Source organism: Salvelinus fontinalis, chromosome 19 (assembly GCF_029448725.1).
Source record: "Salvelinus fontinalis isolate EN_2023a chromosome 19, ASM2944872v1, whole genome shotgun sequence".
In the NCBI taxonomy this organism is placed as follows: Eukaryota; Metazoa; Chordata; class Actinopteri; order Salmoniformes; family Salmonidae; genus Salvelinus; species Salvelinus fontinalis.
This window is the reverse complement of record NC_074683.1, coordinates 9714282-9733806: the sequence shown is the minus strand read 5'-3', so window position 1 is coordinate 9733806 and position 19525 is coordinate 9714282. Positions and strand designations below refer to the sequence as shown.

Genomic DNA, 19525 nt, shown 5'->3' with positions numbered 1-19525 from the left:
ATCAGCCAACTGAAATAAATTCATTAGGCCCTAATCTATAGATTTCACATGACTGAGCAGTGGCACAGCCATAGGCCCACGTACTTGGGAGCCAGGCCCACCCACTGGGGAGCCAGGCCCAGCCAATCAGAAATCGTTCCCAAAAGGGCTTTATTACAGACAGAAATACGCCTCAGTTTCATCAGCTGTCCAGCTGGCTGGTCTCAGACAATCCCGCAGGTGAAACAGCCGGATGTGGAAATCCTGGGCTGGCGTGGTTGTACGTGGTCTGCAGTTCTGAGGCCGGTTCAACATACTGCCAAATTCTCTAAAACAACGTTGGAGGCGGCTTATGGTAGAGAAATTAACAATAAATTATCTGGCAACAACTCTGATGGACATTCCTGCAGTCAGCATGCCAATTGCACCCTACCTTAAAACTTGAGACGTCTGTGGCATTGTGTCATGTGACAAAACTGCATTTTAGAGTGACCTTTTATTGTCCCCAGCACAAGGCTCACCTTTGTAATGATCATGATGTTTAATCAGCTTCTTGAAATGCCACACCTGTCAGGTGGATGGATTATCTTGGCAAATGAGAAATGCTAATTTTGTGCACAAAATATAAGAGAAATAAGCTCTTTGTGCGTATGGAACATTTCTGGGATCTTTTATTTCAGCTCATGAAACATGGGACCAACACTTTACATGTTGCGTTTATATTGTTGTTCAGTATATATAAAGTGTGTTTCTGGTGGGAAAAGAAAGAGGGGTGAGTTTCTTAATATACTTTCATTTATTTGACTTTCTCTTATAAAAAAGAAGAAAACAAACAGAGGCAAACCACTGCTCTCGATTGCCCTGCTAGAAACCCCAGACATTAAAGTACGCTGTGAATTCTCCCTTTATTATGTGTTGATCTAGGGATTTTATCAGGAGCCCTCCTGCAAAGATGTAAGGCCTCAGTATCCAGGACACTCCCACTCTCTTGCTGGAGAACCAATCATTTGATCACATCCTGCGGCAACTCACAGTCATTTATTTCCCCTCTATCACTGTTGGGAAATCCACAATAGAAAGCCTGCCTTTCAGCAGGGCGGGCGTATGCAAACACTGGATGCCTTATCTGGTCCTTGCAGAGAGCTGAATTGGAGCGAGCCATGGGCAACCATAACAAGACACTAAAAAGCTGCTGCCACAGTTTACCAATTAAAACACTGCAGGTCTACAAGCATAATCCCCATGGCCCCTAGGGTTAACTTCTCACAATGCTAGGATGCAGAGAGATGAGAACTTCAAACAGCTTTATGGTTTATCCTCCTGCAGACTCATGAATATTCAAACTGCTAATCCAATTCTTTATAATGTTGATATTCTTCTTTAATTTGATACGTTTTGGAGAGCCCATATAGGTTACGCAATGGTCTGCTATTTCATAGTCAATCCCCTCCTCCGGATCATTGGAGAGGGTGTGTGTGTGTGTGTGTGTGTGTGTGTGTGTGTGTGTGTGTGTGTGTGTGTGTGTGTGTGTGTGTGTGTGTGTGTGTGTGTGTGTGTGTGTGTGTGTGAGCGCACGCTCGTGCGTGTGGGTACGCCCATGATCTTCAAATTTTGAATGCAGGTCTGGATTGTGATTCAGAAAGACCTCATGGCTGCTCATCTGAGAAAGAACAACAACTCTATATAAATATGTCCTCAGAAGGAAATGATGTGCAGATATCATGCAGAGGCATGCATGCACTGTCTCAGTCTTTTACCGTCCCATTATTTGAACAGGTCTGTCACCCATCAACTGTCTCCATACTGAAAGTTGCACATACATAATTAGTATGCGAGTTGGTTGTGTTATGTTGCCTAAAAGAACAGCTGAATTACTTAATGAACGTGGTAGCTTGCACCTAAGGATGTTCAAGAACATACTGTACTTTGGAATTACTAAATATACAGTATATCATACAACATTACATCTTAGACTTCATACATTCATCAACACTTTGCCTCTGGTATCGTATAGACTACTAACCAGGACCTGTATCCATAAAGCTTCTGTGCAGGAGTGCTGATCTAGAATCAGTCTAGCTGGTTAGATAGTAATGAATACTATTATATGGGCAGATCCTAGATCAGCAAACCTACTTTGAGATGCTATGTGGGGCCAGGGCCTATATTCCAAAACCGTCTCAGATTTAAAAAATCAAGAATATCTACTTTTTGAGCGATGTGTGTAGACTGCAGTTGTTTGGCATCAACTATGGCTTGTAGTTTCTCATATTCAGCCGGTTTATACTTTGAGCTTCCAAGTCCATCCTTCATCCGTAGAGTCAGTTTTTCTATATCAATGAAAGAAAGCATCAGATATACAATATAACTGTGTACTAGTAAGCATTGAGCATTCTTTCCATTTATGACAGAGCAGAGGAAGTGAGATGGAAATGGCACATCCACTGTCATATAACACTCTGATGTGGGTCTTTGTGTGCATCCCAAATGGCATCCAATTCCCAAAGTAGTGCACTAATGAAGTAGTGCACTACATAGGGGAAAGGGTGCCATTTAGGATGCAGATTTCATGATTACCTACGTCCTATATAAGGAGTAGAGAGAAGGAAGGGAATAAACGTGTCAGACAGACAGGTCCTGAATAGTTCAGCTGTGACTCCAGGAGACGGGTGAATAAACACAAGCCATGCTGCCACTGACAAGGCAGGCATTAAGGTCTTGGTTGAGATGGCTGAATCTCCTAACACAGGGACTTGAGGTCAAATTTGCTTAAGAGAGCAGCAGAATATGAAGTCAGTGAGTCTAGGGGAAAGAGCAGTAAAGCCGTCAGCAATGGTTTGGATTGGAGCTGACTTACCTAAATCTTCTGTTCGGCAATTGGTTATAAAGCCACGTAGGTCTCTTCCGCTCATCACTTCACATCTGTTGATCAATAGTGCACAGGATTTTCAACAAATCATTAGGGGTAACACTTTACATGCATTTGCCTGTGTAACAGTATAACTTTAGACCGTCCCCTTGCCCCGACACGGGCGCGAACCAGGGACCCTCTGCACACATCAACAACAGTCACCCACGAAGCGTCGTCACCCATCGCTCCACAAAAGCCACGGCCCTTGCAGAGCAAGGGGCAACACAACTTCTAGGTTTCAGAGCAAGTGACGTAACTGATTGAAATGCTAGCAGCGCGTACCCGCTAACTAGCTAGACATTTCACATCCGTTACACTCACCCCCCTTTCAACCTCCTCCTTTTCCGCAGCAGTGATCCGGGTCAACAGCATCAATGTAACAGTAGAACTTTAGTACGTCCCCTCGCCCCGACCTCGGGCGCGAACCAGGGACCCTCTGCACACATCAACAACTGACACCCACGAAGCGTCGCTACCCATCGCTCCACAAAAGCCGCGGCCCTTGCAGAGCAAGGGGCAACACGACTTCTAGGTTTCAGAGCAAGTGACGTAACTGATTGAAATGCTAGTAGCGCGTACCCGCTAAATAGCTAGCCATTTCACATCCGTTACACCTGTATACCTGTGTAATAGTAACACAGTTACATAATTATCTCTTAACATCATTGTAGTAATATGTTATGTAACATTACACCATTGCAATCACAGCATTTTAGCAAGTTATATCAGCTAAGGGGAAAACATGAATATGTAAACAGAAGGTTCTTTAAAGTTGGATAGAAAGGTCAGCACACTACCTCATCGCCGTTCCCGCTGTTGCTTTGATCAGCTTATTCGAAGGGTTTAAAACTTACATTGAAGAACTTAATGGACAAAACCACTATCACAAAATGTCTTCCAAAACAGCCTATTCAACATTCAGGGTCTAAGAGGTTATAGAAATAGCCTATGAATTCTCATTAGCTCTTCAAAGTGTTTTAAAGTTAATGACAGATGGTACACTGTGTTACTGTAAAGAGACATGCTAGAATATTTACTGGGTTTATTTAATGTTGAATTTCTCATGTACATTGCTTATAATATAATAACGATGGTGTGCTTTATTATGGTAAATGACACTAAATAAAAGTGAATTCATCATAACCTCCTAAATACATTTGGAATGTATTATGCTAATGACTTATAATATAATCATTATTGTGAGGTTCATTATCGTAAGTGACACTGATTAAAAGTGAATTAATCATATCAGAACGTAAGACAAACGGACAAATGTACAAACAAAATGTCTCCGCTGAAGCCTGACATCAAATGTTCTTTAATAAACGAAGAAATCAATTTTACATGGTAGGACTGTGGGAGGGTGTTAACGAAAGAGCAAAAGAGAATAATAATTCATTCTTAATTCATTTGATTATCATTTTCTTCATGCTGAAGTGTGTCTTGAGGTTTCTCTACGAATTGTATTGGATTAATTCCAAGGCTACCTAAAGTGTGGAAGACATTTTTCAGAAAAAAATATCAATGTCCATATCAATGACCGATGCAGATTGTGAGGCATTTTGGCGTGGATATACCACTGATCCCGTGGTCTATAGGTACAGTGACTGGATCAAAGTGTTAGCACAGGTGAGAGGAGAGGGCATATGGTTCTTTACATTTGCTTTAAATTAGTCACTCTCACATAGATATCATATGAACAGAAATTTGCTTTAAATCTCCAAACGTTTCTCACCACCTCCTGGCAAAATGGGGGGGGGGGGGGGGACTAAACCGTTTTTCACGCGAGGTGGCAGGGAGAACCAAAACTAATTTATGGCCCCCCAAATGGCTAGAGGTGGCATAGCCTCTAGTCTCAGGAAAGATCTAAAGATCTACGTCTCACTACAACGTTGATGTATCACGTCTGTAGCCTACGCTACGTATCGGTAATATGTATTTTTTTTGCATTGGAGCTCGGTATTATAGGCCAATTCTGCAATAAATGGGAACATCACCCAGTAAAGCCAATTCTATGTGGACGCGTCATGAACTGCTCTCAACCTTTGCCAGTGGCGTTTCAAAGTGATTTGACACTCGCAGAGCCTACATATACAGTAGAAAAAGTAGCCTAGTCTATACTGTGCACTGCTCACAAGCTTACACCTGGCCCGTATTAATTATATTTATTAGGCCAACTCACGAACAAGATAAATTCATGTTTCACGTCGCTTTTAGTCTACTATACTATAAGTAGCCTACATAAAGGGACATACATTGGTAAACAATTTAGTTTACTACATGATTAGCCTATACCAAATATGTTCTACTACCAAAGACGTGCCTATACCGTATCCTACCTTATAATGGTCACCTCCACAGCATAACATGTATTTGGTTGACAAAATGTGTAACCAAGGCAACTATTTCCCCCTTACCATTGGTCTATTCAACAAGAGAGTCACCAATGAAACGCCCTCTTTTCCAAACTAGACCCAATGGGGTAACACTGGCTGCAAACCTACAGTGAGGTGACGTCATGCGTACTCGTATTCCTTTGGAGTGGAAGCGGTTAGCGAGGAAGGGGTCTTGTTCTTCACTATGGAGGCGAGTTTCACTGCCCCGCATGCATGGGACTAGGAGCGGACTTGTTGAGGTGCTACTTCGATGAAGTTACATGTTCCAATGTGGATCCGCGCCAAAACACAGCGATCACAATAATACTCCTCAAGGTACAGACTTGCTTTCATTAATTCGAAAACCATTACAATATCTGTACAAGTAAAGCATCTGCACTAGACGAGCTCTGATTACAGTCCTAAATTCGTTTTTTAAACCGTAGGAATTACCGCATGTGTTGTTACAGTGACAGCCTTCACATATCAAGCAAGGATCTTAGCTAATGCACACTAATATTTATCTGGTGACTGATTCACTACCACGGTACACCTCTGAGGGACCTTCACTGGGTCGTGGGTGTCGCGTTTATGTGCACTTTGATACATTGTGGCCGAAACTTTTGATTTGTCCATTATTGTATCAGGTGGACGTTACACGAAGTGCTACTTTTTGTAGGACTATGAGTTACTTTGTATACAATCGCCCTTGAGACCCGGTGATTGAAATGCACCAGTAGAGAATTAATAGGTAGTGTGTGGGAATCTAAGGAATGCGAGGTCGCTGAGGGGCGGGAGATTCTTCCCTACTACATCTTTGTTTTACCAAGTTTATTTAGGTTTAAACTCACGACTGTATTAAATGTCCTTACCTAGTCTAACTGTCTACATTTGTCATTGGCATTGATTAAACTTTTTTCAATTCTCAAATCACGTAGCCTGGGCCTAGATAGTTTTACAGTTCTGCACCAATTCCGAACCAAAACCATCTTTTTAGTCACGCTCCAGAGAGTGACTCACTCGTCCCTTTAAATTATAATCGGTGTATCTAACATAAAATACATGTGTTTGGGATTGGCAATTTTTGTGGTTTCTTCGTACTGTTAACGTGTTCATGTTTTTTTAATTTCAGCTAGACTAGTTCACGTGTCCCATACGTAGCCGTTTTCTGGATTCACGCAAATCAAGGCGAAGCATTTTAGGGCAGATTGATACTAGGTTACTCGAAGAGAAAGTGCAAGGCGTGTCAGTTTGAAGCTCGGCGAACGGTCATTTATTTTCAGTATTACAGTGTAAGGAACAGTGGGAGTTTAGTGTCTTACCACAAGCGCGCACTATTGCCTACATTCCCCACTCCAATCACTCACTGTCCCACTCAGGATAGCAGCAAAACGATGCCCTGCTATTTCAGAGATGCGTAGCCTACTCGGAACTTTTTTGACGTCTCCACGTTTTCATTTCAAGCATTCATTCAAAATGCACCTCTGGGAATGTGCACAAATATCTGAACTAAACGCCGCATAGGAATGACAGAAGGTAGCCACAACATTTTAGAGTTTAAATGATTTCATCATCGATATCACCTGAGTGACAAGTGACTGTATTTCTAGAACTGACGTTGCTCATCCAAATAACTCAAACCACACAGGAATAGTCTGCTGTGCCATCGTAACACTTCGCAAGAGGGATAGCGCTCCTCTGTTGCCTTGCATGGGAAGACATTTACAAGACCATATGCAGAAGTAGTGTTGCTGAAGACCAGTGTAACCAACTGCCTCTGGACACTTGCATACGATAAGAATTGACTGATCTCACAAATCTCTCACCATGTACATGAAGGCAGAGACAAAGAATGTCCTTGATTGTCAGGGCAGCTGAACCAACGGGTTGCTTTTGTGTTTGTGCATTTGCTGCGGAGATTTGATTGACAGCTGCGTGAACTACTTATTTGTTCAGTTCTCCCTATTTACCCAATCACTTTTGGTCCAGTTGGTGACTTGCTCTCTTTGGTGTGCATCACCGTGTTCAAAATAACATTTTGATTATTGTAAGGAATTGTTTCTGTCTGTTGTTCTCTTCCAATGCTTCTCAATACTTTCTCTTCCGTTGAAAAGTATTGTGCCTGGTCACCAATGGTGTCAATAGATTGACAACGAATCATCAACAACATCAGATACCTAGAATATCTCCCATCTAACCACTTAGATGTAGCTCTTTATATTCTACAGGCATCAGTCCATACCTAGTTGCCATACACTGTACTGTATATTCTTTCAATAAAAGGTGCTATCTAGAACCCAAAACGGTTATTTGGCTGTCCCTATAGAATAACCCTTTGAAGCCAGGTAAACCCCTTTTGGTTCCAGATATAGCCCCCTTTCCACAGAGGGTTTATCATGGAACCCGAAAAGGGTTCTACCTGGAGCCAAAAAGGCGTTCTCCTTAGGGACGTCTGCAGAACCCGTTTGGAACCCTTTTTTCTAAGAGTCTAGCTCACTAGGTGGCGGTGGTGATGTTTGAGGTCATTTTATTTTATTTTATTTTTATTTTTATTTCACCTTTATTTAACCAGGTAGGCTAGTTGAGAACAGGTTCTCATTTGCAACTGCGACCTGGCCAAGATAAAGCATAGCAGTGTGAACAGACAACACAGAGTTACACATGGAGTAAACAATAAACAAGTCAATAACATGGTAGAAAAAAGAGAATCTATATACAATGTGTGCAAAAGGCATGAGGTAGGCAATAAATCGAATAATTACAATTTAGCAGATTAACACTGGAGTGATAAATCATCGGATGAACATGTGCAAGAAGAGATACTGGTGTGCAAAAGAGCAGAAAAGTAAATAAATAAAAGCAGTATGGGGGGTGAGGTAGGTAAATTGGGTGGGTAGTTTACAGATGGACTATGTACAGCTGCAGCGATCGGTTAGCTGCTCGGATAGCAGATTTTTAAAGTTGTTGAGGGAGATAAAAGTCTCCAACTTCAGAGATTTTTGCAATTCGTTCCAGTCGCAGGCAGCAGAGAACTGGAAGGAAAGGCGTCCAAATGAGGTTTTAGCTTTAGGGATGATCAGTGAGATACACCTGCTGGAGCGCGTGCTGCGGGTGGGTGTAGCCATCGTGACCAGTGAACTGAGATAAGGCGGCACTTTACCTAGCATAGCCTTGTAGATGACCTGGAGCCAGTGGGTCTGACGACGAACATGTAGCGAGGGCCAGCCGACTAGGGCATACAGGTCGCAGTGGTGGGTCGTATAAGGTGCTTTAGTAACAAAACGAATGGCACTGTGATAAACTGCGTCCAGTTTGCTGAGTAGAGTGTTGGAAGCTATTTTGTAGATGACATCGCCGAAGTCGAGGATCGGTAGGATAGTCAGTTTTACTAGGGTAAGTTTGGCGGCGTGAGTGAAGGAGGCTTTGTTGCGGAATAGAAAGCCGATTCTTGATTTGATTTTGGATTGGAGATGTTTGATATGAGTCTGGAAGGAGAGTTTGCAGTCTAGCCAGACACCTAGGTACTTATAGATGTCCACATATTCTAGGTCGGAACCGTCCAGGGTGGTGATGCTAGACGGGCGTGCGGGTGCAGGCAGCGAACGGTTGAAAAGCATGCATTTGGTTTTACTAGCGTTTAAGAGCAGTTGGAGGCCACGGAAGGAGTGTTGTATGGCATTGAAGCTCGTTTGGAGGTTAGATAGCACAGTGTCCAAGGAAGGGCCGGAAGTATATAGAATGGTGTCGTCTGCGTAGAGGTGGATCAGGGAATCGCCCGCAGCAAGAGCAACATCATTGATGTATACAGAGAAAAGAGTCGGCCCGAGAATTGAACCCTGTGGTACCCCCATAGAGACTGCCAGAGGACCGGACAACATGCCCTCCGATTTGACACACTGAACTCTGTCTGCAAAGTAGTTGGTGAACCAGGCAAGGCAGTCATTAGAAAAACCGAGGCTACCGAGTCTGCCGATAAGAATATGGTGATTGACAGAGTCGAAAGCCTTGGCCAGGTCGATGAAGACGGCTGCACAGTAATGTCTTTTATCGATGGCGGTTATGATGTCGTTTAGTACCTTGAGCGTGGCTGAGGTGCACCCGTGACCGGCTCGGAAACCGGATTGCACAGCGGAGAAGGTACGGTGGGATTCGAGATGGTCAGTGATCTGTTTGTTGACTTGGCTTTCGAAGACCTTAGATAGGCAGGGCAGGATGGATATAGGTCTGTAACAGTTTGGGTCCAGGGTGTCTCCCCCTTTGAAGAGGGGGATGACCGCGGCAGCTTTCCAATCCTTGGGGATCTCAGATGATACGAAGGAGAGGTTGAACAGGCTGGTAATAGGGGGTGCGACAATGGCGGCGGACAGTTTCAGGAATAGGGGGTCCAGATTGTCAAGCCCAGCTGATTTGTATGGGTCCAGGTTTTCCAGCTCTTTCAGAACATCTGCTATCTGGATTTGGGTAAAGGAGAAGCTGGGGAGGCTTGGGCGAGTAGCAGCGGGGGGGGCGGGGCTGTTGGCCAAGGTTGGAGTCGCCAGGAGGAAGGCATGGCCAGCCATTGAGAAATGCTTGTTGAAGTCTTCGATTATCACGGATTTATCGGTGGTGACCGTGTTACCTAGCCTCAGTGCAGTGGGCAGCTGGGAGGAGGTGCTCTTGTTCTCCATGGACTTTACAGTATCCCAGAACTTTTTGGAGTTAGAGCTACAGGATGCGAATTTCTGCTTGAAAAAGCTGGCCTTTGCTTTCCTGACTGACTGCGTGTATTGGTTCCTGACTTCCCTGAACAGTTGCATATCGCGGGGGCTCTTCGATGCTATTGCAGTTCGCCACAGGATGTTTTTGTGCTGGTCGAGGGCAGTCAGGTCAGGAGTGAACCAAGGGCTATATCTGTTTTTGGTTCTGCATTTTTTGAACGGAGCATGCTTGTCTAATATGGTGAGGAAGTAACATTTAAAGAATGACCAGGCATCCTCAACTGACGGGATGAGGTCAATATCCTTCCAGGGTACCCGGGCCAGGTCGATTAGAAAGGCCTGCTCGCAGAAGTGTTTTAGGGAGCGTTTGACAGTGATGAGGGGTGGTCGTTTGACCGCGGACCCGTGGCGGATACAGGCAATGAGGCAGTGATCGCTGAGATCTTGATTGAAGACAGCAGAGGTGTATTTGGAGGGCAGGTTGGTCAGGATAATGTCTATTAGGGTGCCCATGTTTACGGATTTAGGGTTGTACCTGGTGGGTTCCTTGATGATTTGTGTGAGATTGAGGGCATCAAGCTTGGATTGTAGGACTGCCGGGGTGTTAAGCATATCCCAGTTTAGGTCACCTAACAGAACAAACTCTGAAGCTAGATGGGGAGCGATCAATTCACAGATGGTGTCCAGGGCACAGCTGGGAGCTGAGGGGGGTCGGTAGCAGGCGGCAACGGTGAGAGACTTATTTCTGGAGAGATTAATTTTTAAAATTAGAAGTTCGAACTGTTTGGGCATAGACCTGGAAAGTATGACAGAACTTTGCAGGCTATCTCTGCAGTAGATTGCAACTCCTCCCCCTTTGGCAGTTCTATCTTGACGGAAAGTGTTATAGTTGGGTATGGAAATCTCAGAATTTTTGGTGGCCTTCCTAAGCCAGGATTCGGACACGGCAAGGACATCAGGATTGGCAGAGTGTGCTAAAGCGGTGAGTAAGGCAAACTTAGGGAGGAGGCTTCTGATGTTGACATGCATGAGGCCAAGGCTTTTTCGATCGCAGAAGTCAACAAATGAGGGTGACTGGGGACATGCAGGGCCTGGGTTTACCTCCACATCACCCGAGGAACAGAGGAGTAGTAGGATGAGGGTGCGGCTAAAGGCTATCAAAACTGGTCGCCTAGAGCGTTGGGGACAAAGAATAAAAGGAGCAGATTTATGGGCGTGGTAGAATAGATTCTGGGCATAATGTGCAGACAGGGGTATGGAGGGGCGCGGGTACAGCGGAGGCAAGCCCAGGCACTGGGTGATGATAAGAGAGGTTGTATCTCTGGACATGCTGGTCTCAATGGGTGAGGTCACCGCATGTGTGGGGGGTGGGACAAAGGGGGTATCAGAGGTACGGAGAGTGGAACTACAGGGTCCATTGCAAACCAAAACAATGATAATGAAAACTAGCCTGAACAACAGTATGCAAGGCATATTGATATTTGAGAGAGACATACAATAAGGCATAAAGTGATTGCAGGTCTTGATTGGGAGAGCTAGCTAAAACAACAGGTAAGATAACAGCAGCAATAACAGGGTGTTAGTCTAACACAGCAACAACAGGTAAAAATGGCGACGACTAGGCAGAGAGGGTCGGATTAACTACACACAGATCCTGAGTTAAAGCACAGAGCCGACAGGTAAAACACAAATAAACAGAATGGAGTACCGTGAGTTAATGGACAGTCAAGCATGCATCAGCTATGTAGCCAAGTGATCATAGTGTCCAGGGGGCAGCCGTAGATGGAGCAGAGGAGGCCTCCACTAAGCTAGCACGCGGCGTATAAAGTTAGTAGCCCGGGGGGTGGTCTGCTCAGACGGAGGGGGTCTGGCGCAGTGGCGCTAGCGCTAGCTCTTCAGCTAGCCGGCAGATGGGCCTAGCTCGAGGCTAGCTCAAGGCTAACTGGTGCTTGCTTCGGGACAGTGGTGTTAGCCAGTAGTAGCCACTCGGTTGCAGCTAGCTAGCTGTGATGATACGGTGTAATTGTCCAGAGCTTGCGTCAGGAATCCGGTGATGTGGTAGAGAGAAAGCAGTCCTATATGCTCTGGGTTGATATCGCGCTTGCAGCTAGCCGGCAGATGGGCCTAGCTCGAGGCTAGCTCAAGGCTAACTGGTGCTTGCTTCGGGACAGAGGTGTTAGCCAGTAGTAGCCACTCGGTTGCAGCTAGCTAGCTGTGATGATACGGTGTAATTGTCCAGAGCTTGCGTCAGGAATCCGGTGATGTGGTAGAGAAAAAGCAGTCCTATATGCTCTCGGTTGATATCGCGCTTGCAGACTGGCAGGTGTTGGCCCGGTATTGAAGCTGGCTGTGTCCGAGTTGAGGGTGAAGACCGCAGCAGTGGCTAACTGACTACTAGCTAGTAGCTAGTTATCTGGCTAGCTTCTGCTTGGGGTTACGGTTCTAAAGTATAAAAAAAATAGCAGGTCCGTACCACATTGGGTGAGGCGGAATGTAGGAATGTATATTCAGTTCCTAGATGGAAAGTGAAATTAAAATATATACGAAATGTATACGAAAAATACGAAGACTATTTACTATTTACACGCTACAGGACAATACAGGACAATACAAACACACGTCCGACTGCTACGCCATCTTGGAACGATATGTTATACTACCAGCCTATACTCAGAGTCTGTGTGATTCCTCTCTCTCTCTCTCTGCCTCTCTGCCTCTCTCTGCCTCTCCCTCTTTCTCTCTCCCTCTCTCTCCCCCTATCTCTATCTATCCCTCTCTCTCTCTGCCTCTCTCTCTCTGCCTCTCTCCCCTCTCTCTCTCTGCCTCTCTCGCTCTCTCTCTCTCTGCTTCTCCCTCTTTCTCCCCCTATCTCTATCTATCCCTGTCTCTCTCTGCCTCTCTCTCTCTCTCTCTGCCTCTCTCCCCCCTCTCTCTCTCTGCCTCGCTCGCTCTCTCTCTGCCTCTCTCGCTTGCTCTCTCTCTCTCTCTCTCTGCCTCTCCAAGGTCAGATGCACTATGCGATGCTCCTCGTGATGCACATTACCCAAGCCACCCTCCCAACAGCTGACATCTATTGAAGGAATTCACTTCATGACAAATTAAAATAAACATTTATCATGAGGTATTGCAGCAAAGGCTGAATATAAAACCCTTCTTTGTGCGAGTGTTCTTGGTTGGAGACAGTGGTGTTGCTCTAGCACGAGTGGTGAGGAGGATGTTTTTGTGCAGACCACAATGGGAGACAATCGAAAACGTCTCATTGGAGTCTGTAGGAAATGGAGCATAGCAGCAACAATAACGTTTGTTTTGAATTGTGTCCGACCCTTCGAGAGTTGCCATCCCTCACTCTTGCCTGTATGTTAGGTATAGATGTAGTCAATTAATGCTCTGTGCTCCTCTGTTATTGTGAGACTGTGACTGTTGACCCTAGATGAAGAAAGCTGCATTGTTTGTGTGATCATGGGAACAACTGCTGCTTTTATAGTCTGAGTCTTAGCAGAAACGCAGCCAGGCCGCATCCCAAATGGCACCCTATTGCCAATATAGTGCACTACTTTTGACTAGGGCCCATAGAGCTCTGGTCAAAAGTAGTGCACTATGTAGGGAATAGGGTTGTCATTTGGGAAGCTGGCCTAGACTGTGTGTTGCTGCTTGCAAAAGGACCTTTTTTCTCTGGTTTGTTGTGATTGTTTTGATCCCGTGCTCATGTCAGATGCTGTTTAACAGGAACTGACATCAATCAGTTGAATAGTTCAGCTGATCTTAGATGCCCCTCATTGTTGAATCATTCTTTCTAATTCTGCTCTTTCAGACAGTTGGCTCGGGTCACCCTACATATTGGAATTGTTATTATTCAACAATTTTAGCCCATTGGCCTACATTTCATGTCTGAATAATACCCATTATATAAAGCATTCATTATCTTTGTTTTGCGGTCTGCTATTGGTTTAGTGACATGTATTCAGCTATATGGGTTTACAGGTTATAATCATCAGTGTATTTTTGCTGAGAGGGGATGTGTGTGAATGGATGCTAGTTAATTAAACTACTAACAATATTGTATTAACCTGTTGTTCACGTTGGTAATGTAATTACAAAAAACACTCCACTTTCTGCAATTACAAAGCAATACAGTACTGTGTAACAACAATGTAGTAATTATAGTTTAAGAGCAACTTAATGTTCAGCGTTACCCATTATTACCTGCCTCAAGCAATCACGTTGAAAGCCTGTCCCCTGTCCAGAAAATACCTGCACAGTTCATCACCGGTCCACAAGAGCTGAGAGGGTTGAAATAACAACTCCAGTTACATAAAGTGCATTTGTTTGTTTTCTCCCCAAGTTCATCTGAATCCTTGATATGTTTCAGATAATAAAGGGTTTTCTCTCTCATCAGATAATGATAAATCCCACATTATGCATACACTCCAAAGATGATGAGATATTGAGTAATCTTTAACGAATGGCTGTGAGTGTGTATGACTACTGGCCATATGCCACAAATCCCCAAGGTGTCTTGTTGCTATTATAAACTGGTTACCAACATAAATAGAACAGTAAACAAGTCGTTTTCTCTCATAATTATGTGGTATAATTAAGCAATAATGCACGAGGGGGTGCGGTATATGGCCAATATACCACGGCTATGGGCTGTTCTTAGGCACGACTCAACGACGCAAAATGGTTACCAACGTAATTAGACCAGGAAAAAAATGAATGTTCTGTCACACCCGTGGTATACGGTTTGATATACCACGGCTGTCAGCCAATCAGCATTCAGGGCTCAAACCACCCAGTTTATAATGTCTGATATACCACGGCTTTCATCCATGATTGTCTGGGTTTCCATGTGTGCCCTGAACAACCTGTGACAGGTGATGAGGCTCTGTACCCCGCTGTGTACCCATGGAAGGACACTCAAGATGCGTCCCAAATGGTCCCTATTCCAGTGGAGGCTGCTGAGGAGAGAACGGCTCATAATAATGGCCGGAACGGAGCAATTTCAATGGCAGCAAACACCTGGAAACCATGTATTTTATGCCATTCCACTGATTCCACTCCAGTCAATACCACAAGCCCATTCTCCCCAATTAAGGTGCTACCAACCTTCGGTACCCTATTCCCTACATAGTTCACTAGTTTTGACCAGAGCCCCATGGTCCCTGGACAAAAGTAGTGTACTGTATAGGGAATAGGGTGCCATTTTGGACATATCTTCAGTCACTCTACTGCCTCTGTGGTTCAGTGGCTGGCCATCACTGAATCATAATATCCATTAAGAATGGGTATCCATCAAGAGCTGCCATTACCCTTCTTTTTTAGGATGCCTCTTTTTCCGTCAAACCTTTTTCCCTCTTTCTTTCCATCCCACATGTGCATGGTGTGGTCTTAAGAGAGTTAGCCCAATCCTTGAGGCCAACCACAAGTTGTAGACTAGAGAAATTCCACTGTCAGTCTGTAATATCTATCCCTGTTTTATCACTTGGGCAACAGACTTTTCTGGGAATAGAAGAACTGTGAGCACAACGTATTTTAATCGGTGACCTTTTCGACAGGATGAGAAGAGATGAACCAACACCCACACGTGAAAGTTTAAACCGTTGACGTCACTGGACCGTGTACAGTATTTGAATAAAACCCACCATATTGCAGAACCTATGCTAGTCCTCTATTAGATGTAATGCTAGCTTTCATGTATTGTATATAAAATCAAGGTAATTTAAGGATAATGTTCCACATGCAGTCTGCATTCAGTTCTGCTACTATGGGTTGTTGGGTTGAGGTACAGCCGCTCAGCGCTGCCGATCACACTAGATATATGTAGATAAATTCCTGAAAGAGCTCCAGATTTCAGGCTTTGATTGGATCCTGGGCGGCTAACGATAATAAAGAACACAAAGCATGTCAGCGCTTTGAGAGATTAGGTGCACAATAGATTCCCCCCCCCCCCTAGTGAAATAGCTTTTCATAGTCCTGACATGCTGAGTCTGAAAGACCAGCGGCTCGCCGCGCTCCAGACTTGTGCTATGTGGAGTGGACAGCAGTGAATGGGAAAGAGCCATTTCAGTGTGAATTGCTCCAGATGTTGCTGACTCACCAGACCAGAGTCTTTTCTGCCAGCTCTCAACCCTACCTTCTCGAACGGGAGGAGGAGGATGGCAACTTGTTGAATATTTCAAAGACAAAGTGCATGTTACCGTATCCCTCAGGGGTTCCTGCTCTCTGGTTACTAGAGGCTGAAGACTGAAGCGGACAGGCCGTCTCCCTGCTGAGCGCGTTGCCTAACAAACGGCCTCCAGAGAATTCAGCAGCAGTCACTGAGCACTGGACAACATGATATAACCTGGCATGACACTGCGTGATGAATGGACAATTGTTAAGCCTGATGTCATATGGCCGTAAGTAATACACGTTCATCTGGGGCCAAAATGGCCAAGTGTTTTGTTCTTCTGGCTAAGATGTGCTCGCAGATGGCTTCATTTGCATGACGGATGTATTTCGTCAGTATAGTTGGTGGGCCTCATAGTGAACTTTATATTTCAATGTATGACCTAGCATAACTATTCAGTGATGTGTTGACTGTTGATGTAGGTTGAGTGAAATACTACAAATGTGGTATCGGATGTCGTCCCAGAGTGGTGTGCAGACACGCTTGGGTGCTGGATTTGGATTGAGGTGATGGCGTCTCCCCTATGTCAGGAACCTATGTTCTCCTCAAGTCATGTGGGCTGATGTCAGAGGTTCATACAGGCTGCCGAGGCTCCAAGTCTAAAACTGAAACCAGATTCAACCTGCAGGTTCAGCTGCTTCCATCATGGCCGTTCTTTTCAACCGCAGAAGATTCACTTGTTAAATGTCAAGCAATTTCAAAGTGCTGTATGTTTAGTAATTAACTTGAGGGAAAGGGGTTGAGACATTGAAACTTAACAGATTTAGTTCAAGTACATGACATTTACGTTGACATTTCAACAGATGCTATTATGCACTTTTAACGTGGTTGGTTTTAAGATCTAGTGTTGATGTTGAGGAGCTAGATGACTCTTAACAGAAGCTCCTCGTCAACAGAAGATTGATCAAATGAAGATCCTACATCTGTATGTCTTGATAAAGTGACAAGATGAAAACGGACACATTTTGAGCCTTGAGGAAATGGTGGGCATAAAGAAGCTTTGACGAATCAACATTTCCACGGCTCTTTCCTCTCTTCAGATTTTTCAATTTTCCAGCACAAAGTTTTGACATGATTCTGGAAGCAGAGAACAGTCCCGGAATAACCTGCAATTTACTCCCGCTGTGCAATGTCTGAAAAAGTTGACACTTGGCAGAGTGGAACTCCACAATAGCCGCTATGCTAACAGCTATATATAATGTCAGGCAGTCGACCCGCTTTAAAGGGCAAATTTTCCGGTGGTGGAAAAAGTATCCAATTGTCATACTTGAGTAAAAGTAAAGATATGTTAATAGAAAATGATTCAAGTAAAAGTGAAAGTCACCCAGTATAATCCTACTTGAGTAAAAGTCTAAAAGTATTTGGTTTTAAATATACTTCAGTATCAAAAGTAAATGTAATTGCTAAAATATACTTAAGTATCGAAAGTAAAAGTAAAAGTATAAATCATTTCAAATTCCTAGTAGCAGGCAAACCAGACTATAACATTTTCTTGTTCTTTTTTATTTGTGGATAGCAAAGGGCACGCTCCAACGCTCCGACATCATTTACAAACGAAGCATGTGTTTCTTGAGTCCGCCAGATCAGAGGCAGTAGGGATGACCAGGAATGTTCTCTTGATACTTGTGTGATTTAGACAGATGTCCTGTCCTGCTAAGCATTCAAAAGGTAACAAGTACTTTTGGGTGTCAGGGAAAATGTATGGAGTAAAAAGTACATCATTTTCTTTAGAAATGCAGTGAAGTAAAAGTAAAAGTTGTAAAAAATATCTAAAGTACAGATACCCCCAAAAACTACTTAAGTAGTACTTCCAAGTATTTTTGCTTAAGTACTTCACACGTCTGTCATTTTCCTCTGTTTTACTAGTGAGTATGTCACTGGCAAGAAATCATATCAGCCCTTTTCACTCCAACTGCTTTGCCAAACCTCTATTTGGATCATGTAGTTAAACTCCCAGCTGCTCATACCTTCTTCAGAGTTGTTGATATGAAGAGCTAGTTTGAACTTCAGAAAAACTTCAGAAATTACTTGAATTGTTGGATATTCATGAAACGCCGTAAATTGATAATACCTGAAGAGTTCTTTCTATTTAGATGAGACGTTACTAAACTGTTTAAATTGGATGTCTGGATTTGGATTCATCTTCGCTCCAATTTGTATTTTTCTGCCAAAAAGCCAATGGACAAAATTAACAAGATGCACATGTGAGGCTGTGTCCCAGACATCTTTGATATGAAAAAAACAGGTAAGAAAGAGGAGCATCAAAAGCTGTGGTAGGATGAACGCGGTGAAACTACACTTTGGGCCATCACTCCCTCCAGACATACGCGCTGTTCTGTGAAGGGAGTAATACACAGCGTTGTGTGAGATCTTCAGTTTCTTGGCAATTTCTCGTATGGAATAGCCTTCGTTTCTCAGAACAAGAATAGACTGACGAGTTTCAGAAGAAAGGCCTTTGTTTGTGGCCATTTTGAGCCTGTAATTGAACAAACAAATGCTGATGTTCCAGATACTCAACTAGTCTACAGAAGGCCAGTTTTATTGCTTCTTTAATTAGGACAACAGTTTTCAGCTGTGCTAACATAATTGCAAAATGGTTTTCTAATGATCAATTAGCCTTTTAAAATGATAAACTTGGATTAGCTACACAACGTGCCATTGGAACACAGGAGTGATGGTTGCTGATAATGGGCCTCTGTACGCCTATGTAGATATTCCATTAAAAATCATCCGTTTCCAGCAACAATAGTCATTTACAACATTAACAATGTCTACACATTATTTCTGATCTATTTGATTATATTTTAATGGACAAAAAATGTGCTTTCCTTTCAAAAACAAGGACATTTCTAAGTGACCCCAAACTTTTGAACGGTAGTGTACATTTCAGTCCAATGCTTTTGATAAAAGTACACATTTCACCTCAGAGCAGTAAAGCCATGCTTGGCCTACACGAACAATATCTGAGAGAACAATTAAAGCCCTTCTCATAGATTCTTTATTACCTCAGCTCAACTACCTCCCACTCCTCAGCCCAGCTCCCTCCCACTCCTCCCAGTGCTCTATATCCCCTTTCCCGTGGCTTTGCTTTATAAGCCACCTTGTGTTTTAGAGTTCCTGTTTCCAAGTGCCATTTGTTCAAAAAATGTGTATATTAACCTTTGACCATAAGAAGAGCATGGCATTTAGCTAACTGGCTAAAACGTTGTTTTAAAAGGGCAACTGAAGGTGATTGGACTGTTTGTCATTTTCCTCAAAATCTAATTTCCCTTTCTCTACATGGTTCAATGCATGTTAGCCCCCAAGTTGTGTACGGAACTACATTTTGTTATACCTTTATCTTTTGTTGTTGTTGCTAAAGCCACCAAGGAAGACTCCCAACACAAGACGTATA

At 43.7% G+C, this 19525-nt stretch overlaps 2 protein-coding genes across 5 annotated transcripts in view; one reads left to right on the top strand and one right to left on the bottom strand.

Annotated features, from left to right (window-relative positions):
- Nucleotides 1-19525, bottom strand: part of LOC129816333 (coiled-coil domain-containing protein 148-like) — an 80779-nt gene that overhangs the window by 44785 nt on the left and 16469 nt on the right. Inside the window, exons 1-3 of one of the 2 annotated variants that reach the window (XM_055870699.1) lie at nucleotides 5230-5331; nucleotides 2837-2901; nucleotides 2188-2309 (exon numbers count right to left, since the gene is read on the bottom strand). In XM_055870699.1, coding sequence (XP_055726674.1) covers nucleotides 2188-2309; nucleotides 2837-2891 — 177 coding nt within the window. In that variant the 5' untranslated portion in view covers nucleotides 2892-2901; nucleotides 5230-5331. Of the gene's footprint in view, nucleotides 1-2187; nucleotides 2310-2836; nucleotides 2902-5229; nucleotides 5332-19525 lie in introns of those variants that run through there. The other variant, XM_055870700.1, reaches the window with a different exon arrangement.
- LOC129816331 (plakophilin-4-like) overlaps nucleotides 5417-19525 on the top strand; it is a 144909-nt gene continuing 130800 nt past the window's right edge. For all 3 annotated transcript variants that reach the window (XM_055870696.1, XM_055870697.1, XM_055870695.1), the window contains exon 1: nucleotides 5417-5601. In XM_055870696.1, the coding sequence (XP_055726671.1) occupies nucleotides 5547-5601 (55 nt within the window). In that variant the 5' untranslated portion in view covers nucleotides 5417-5546. The remainder of the gene's footprint in view (nucleotides 5602-19525) is intronic.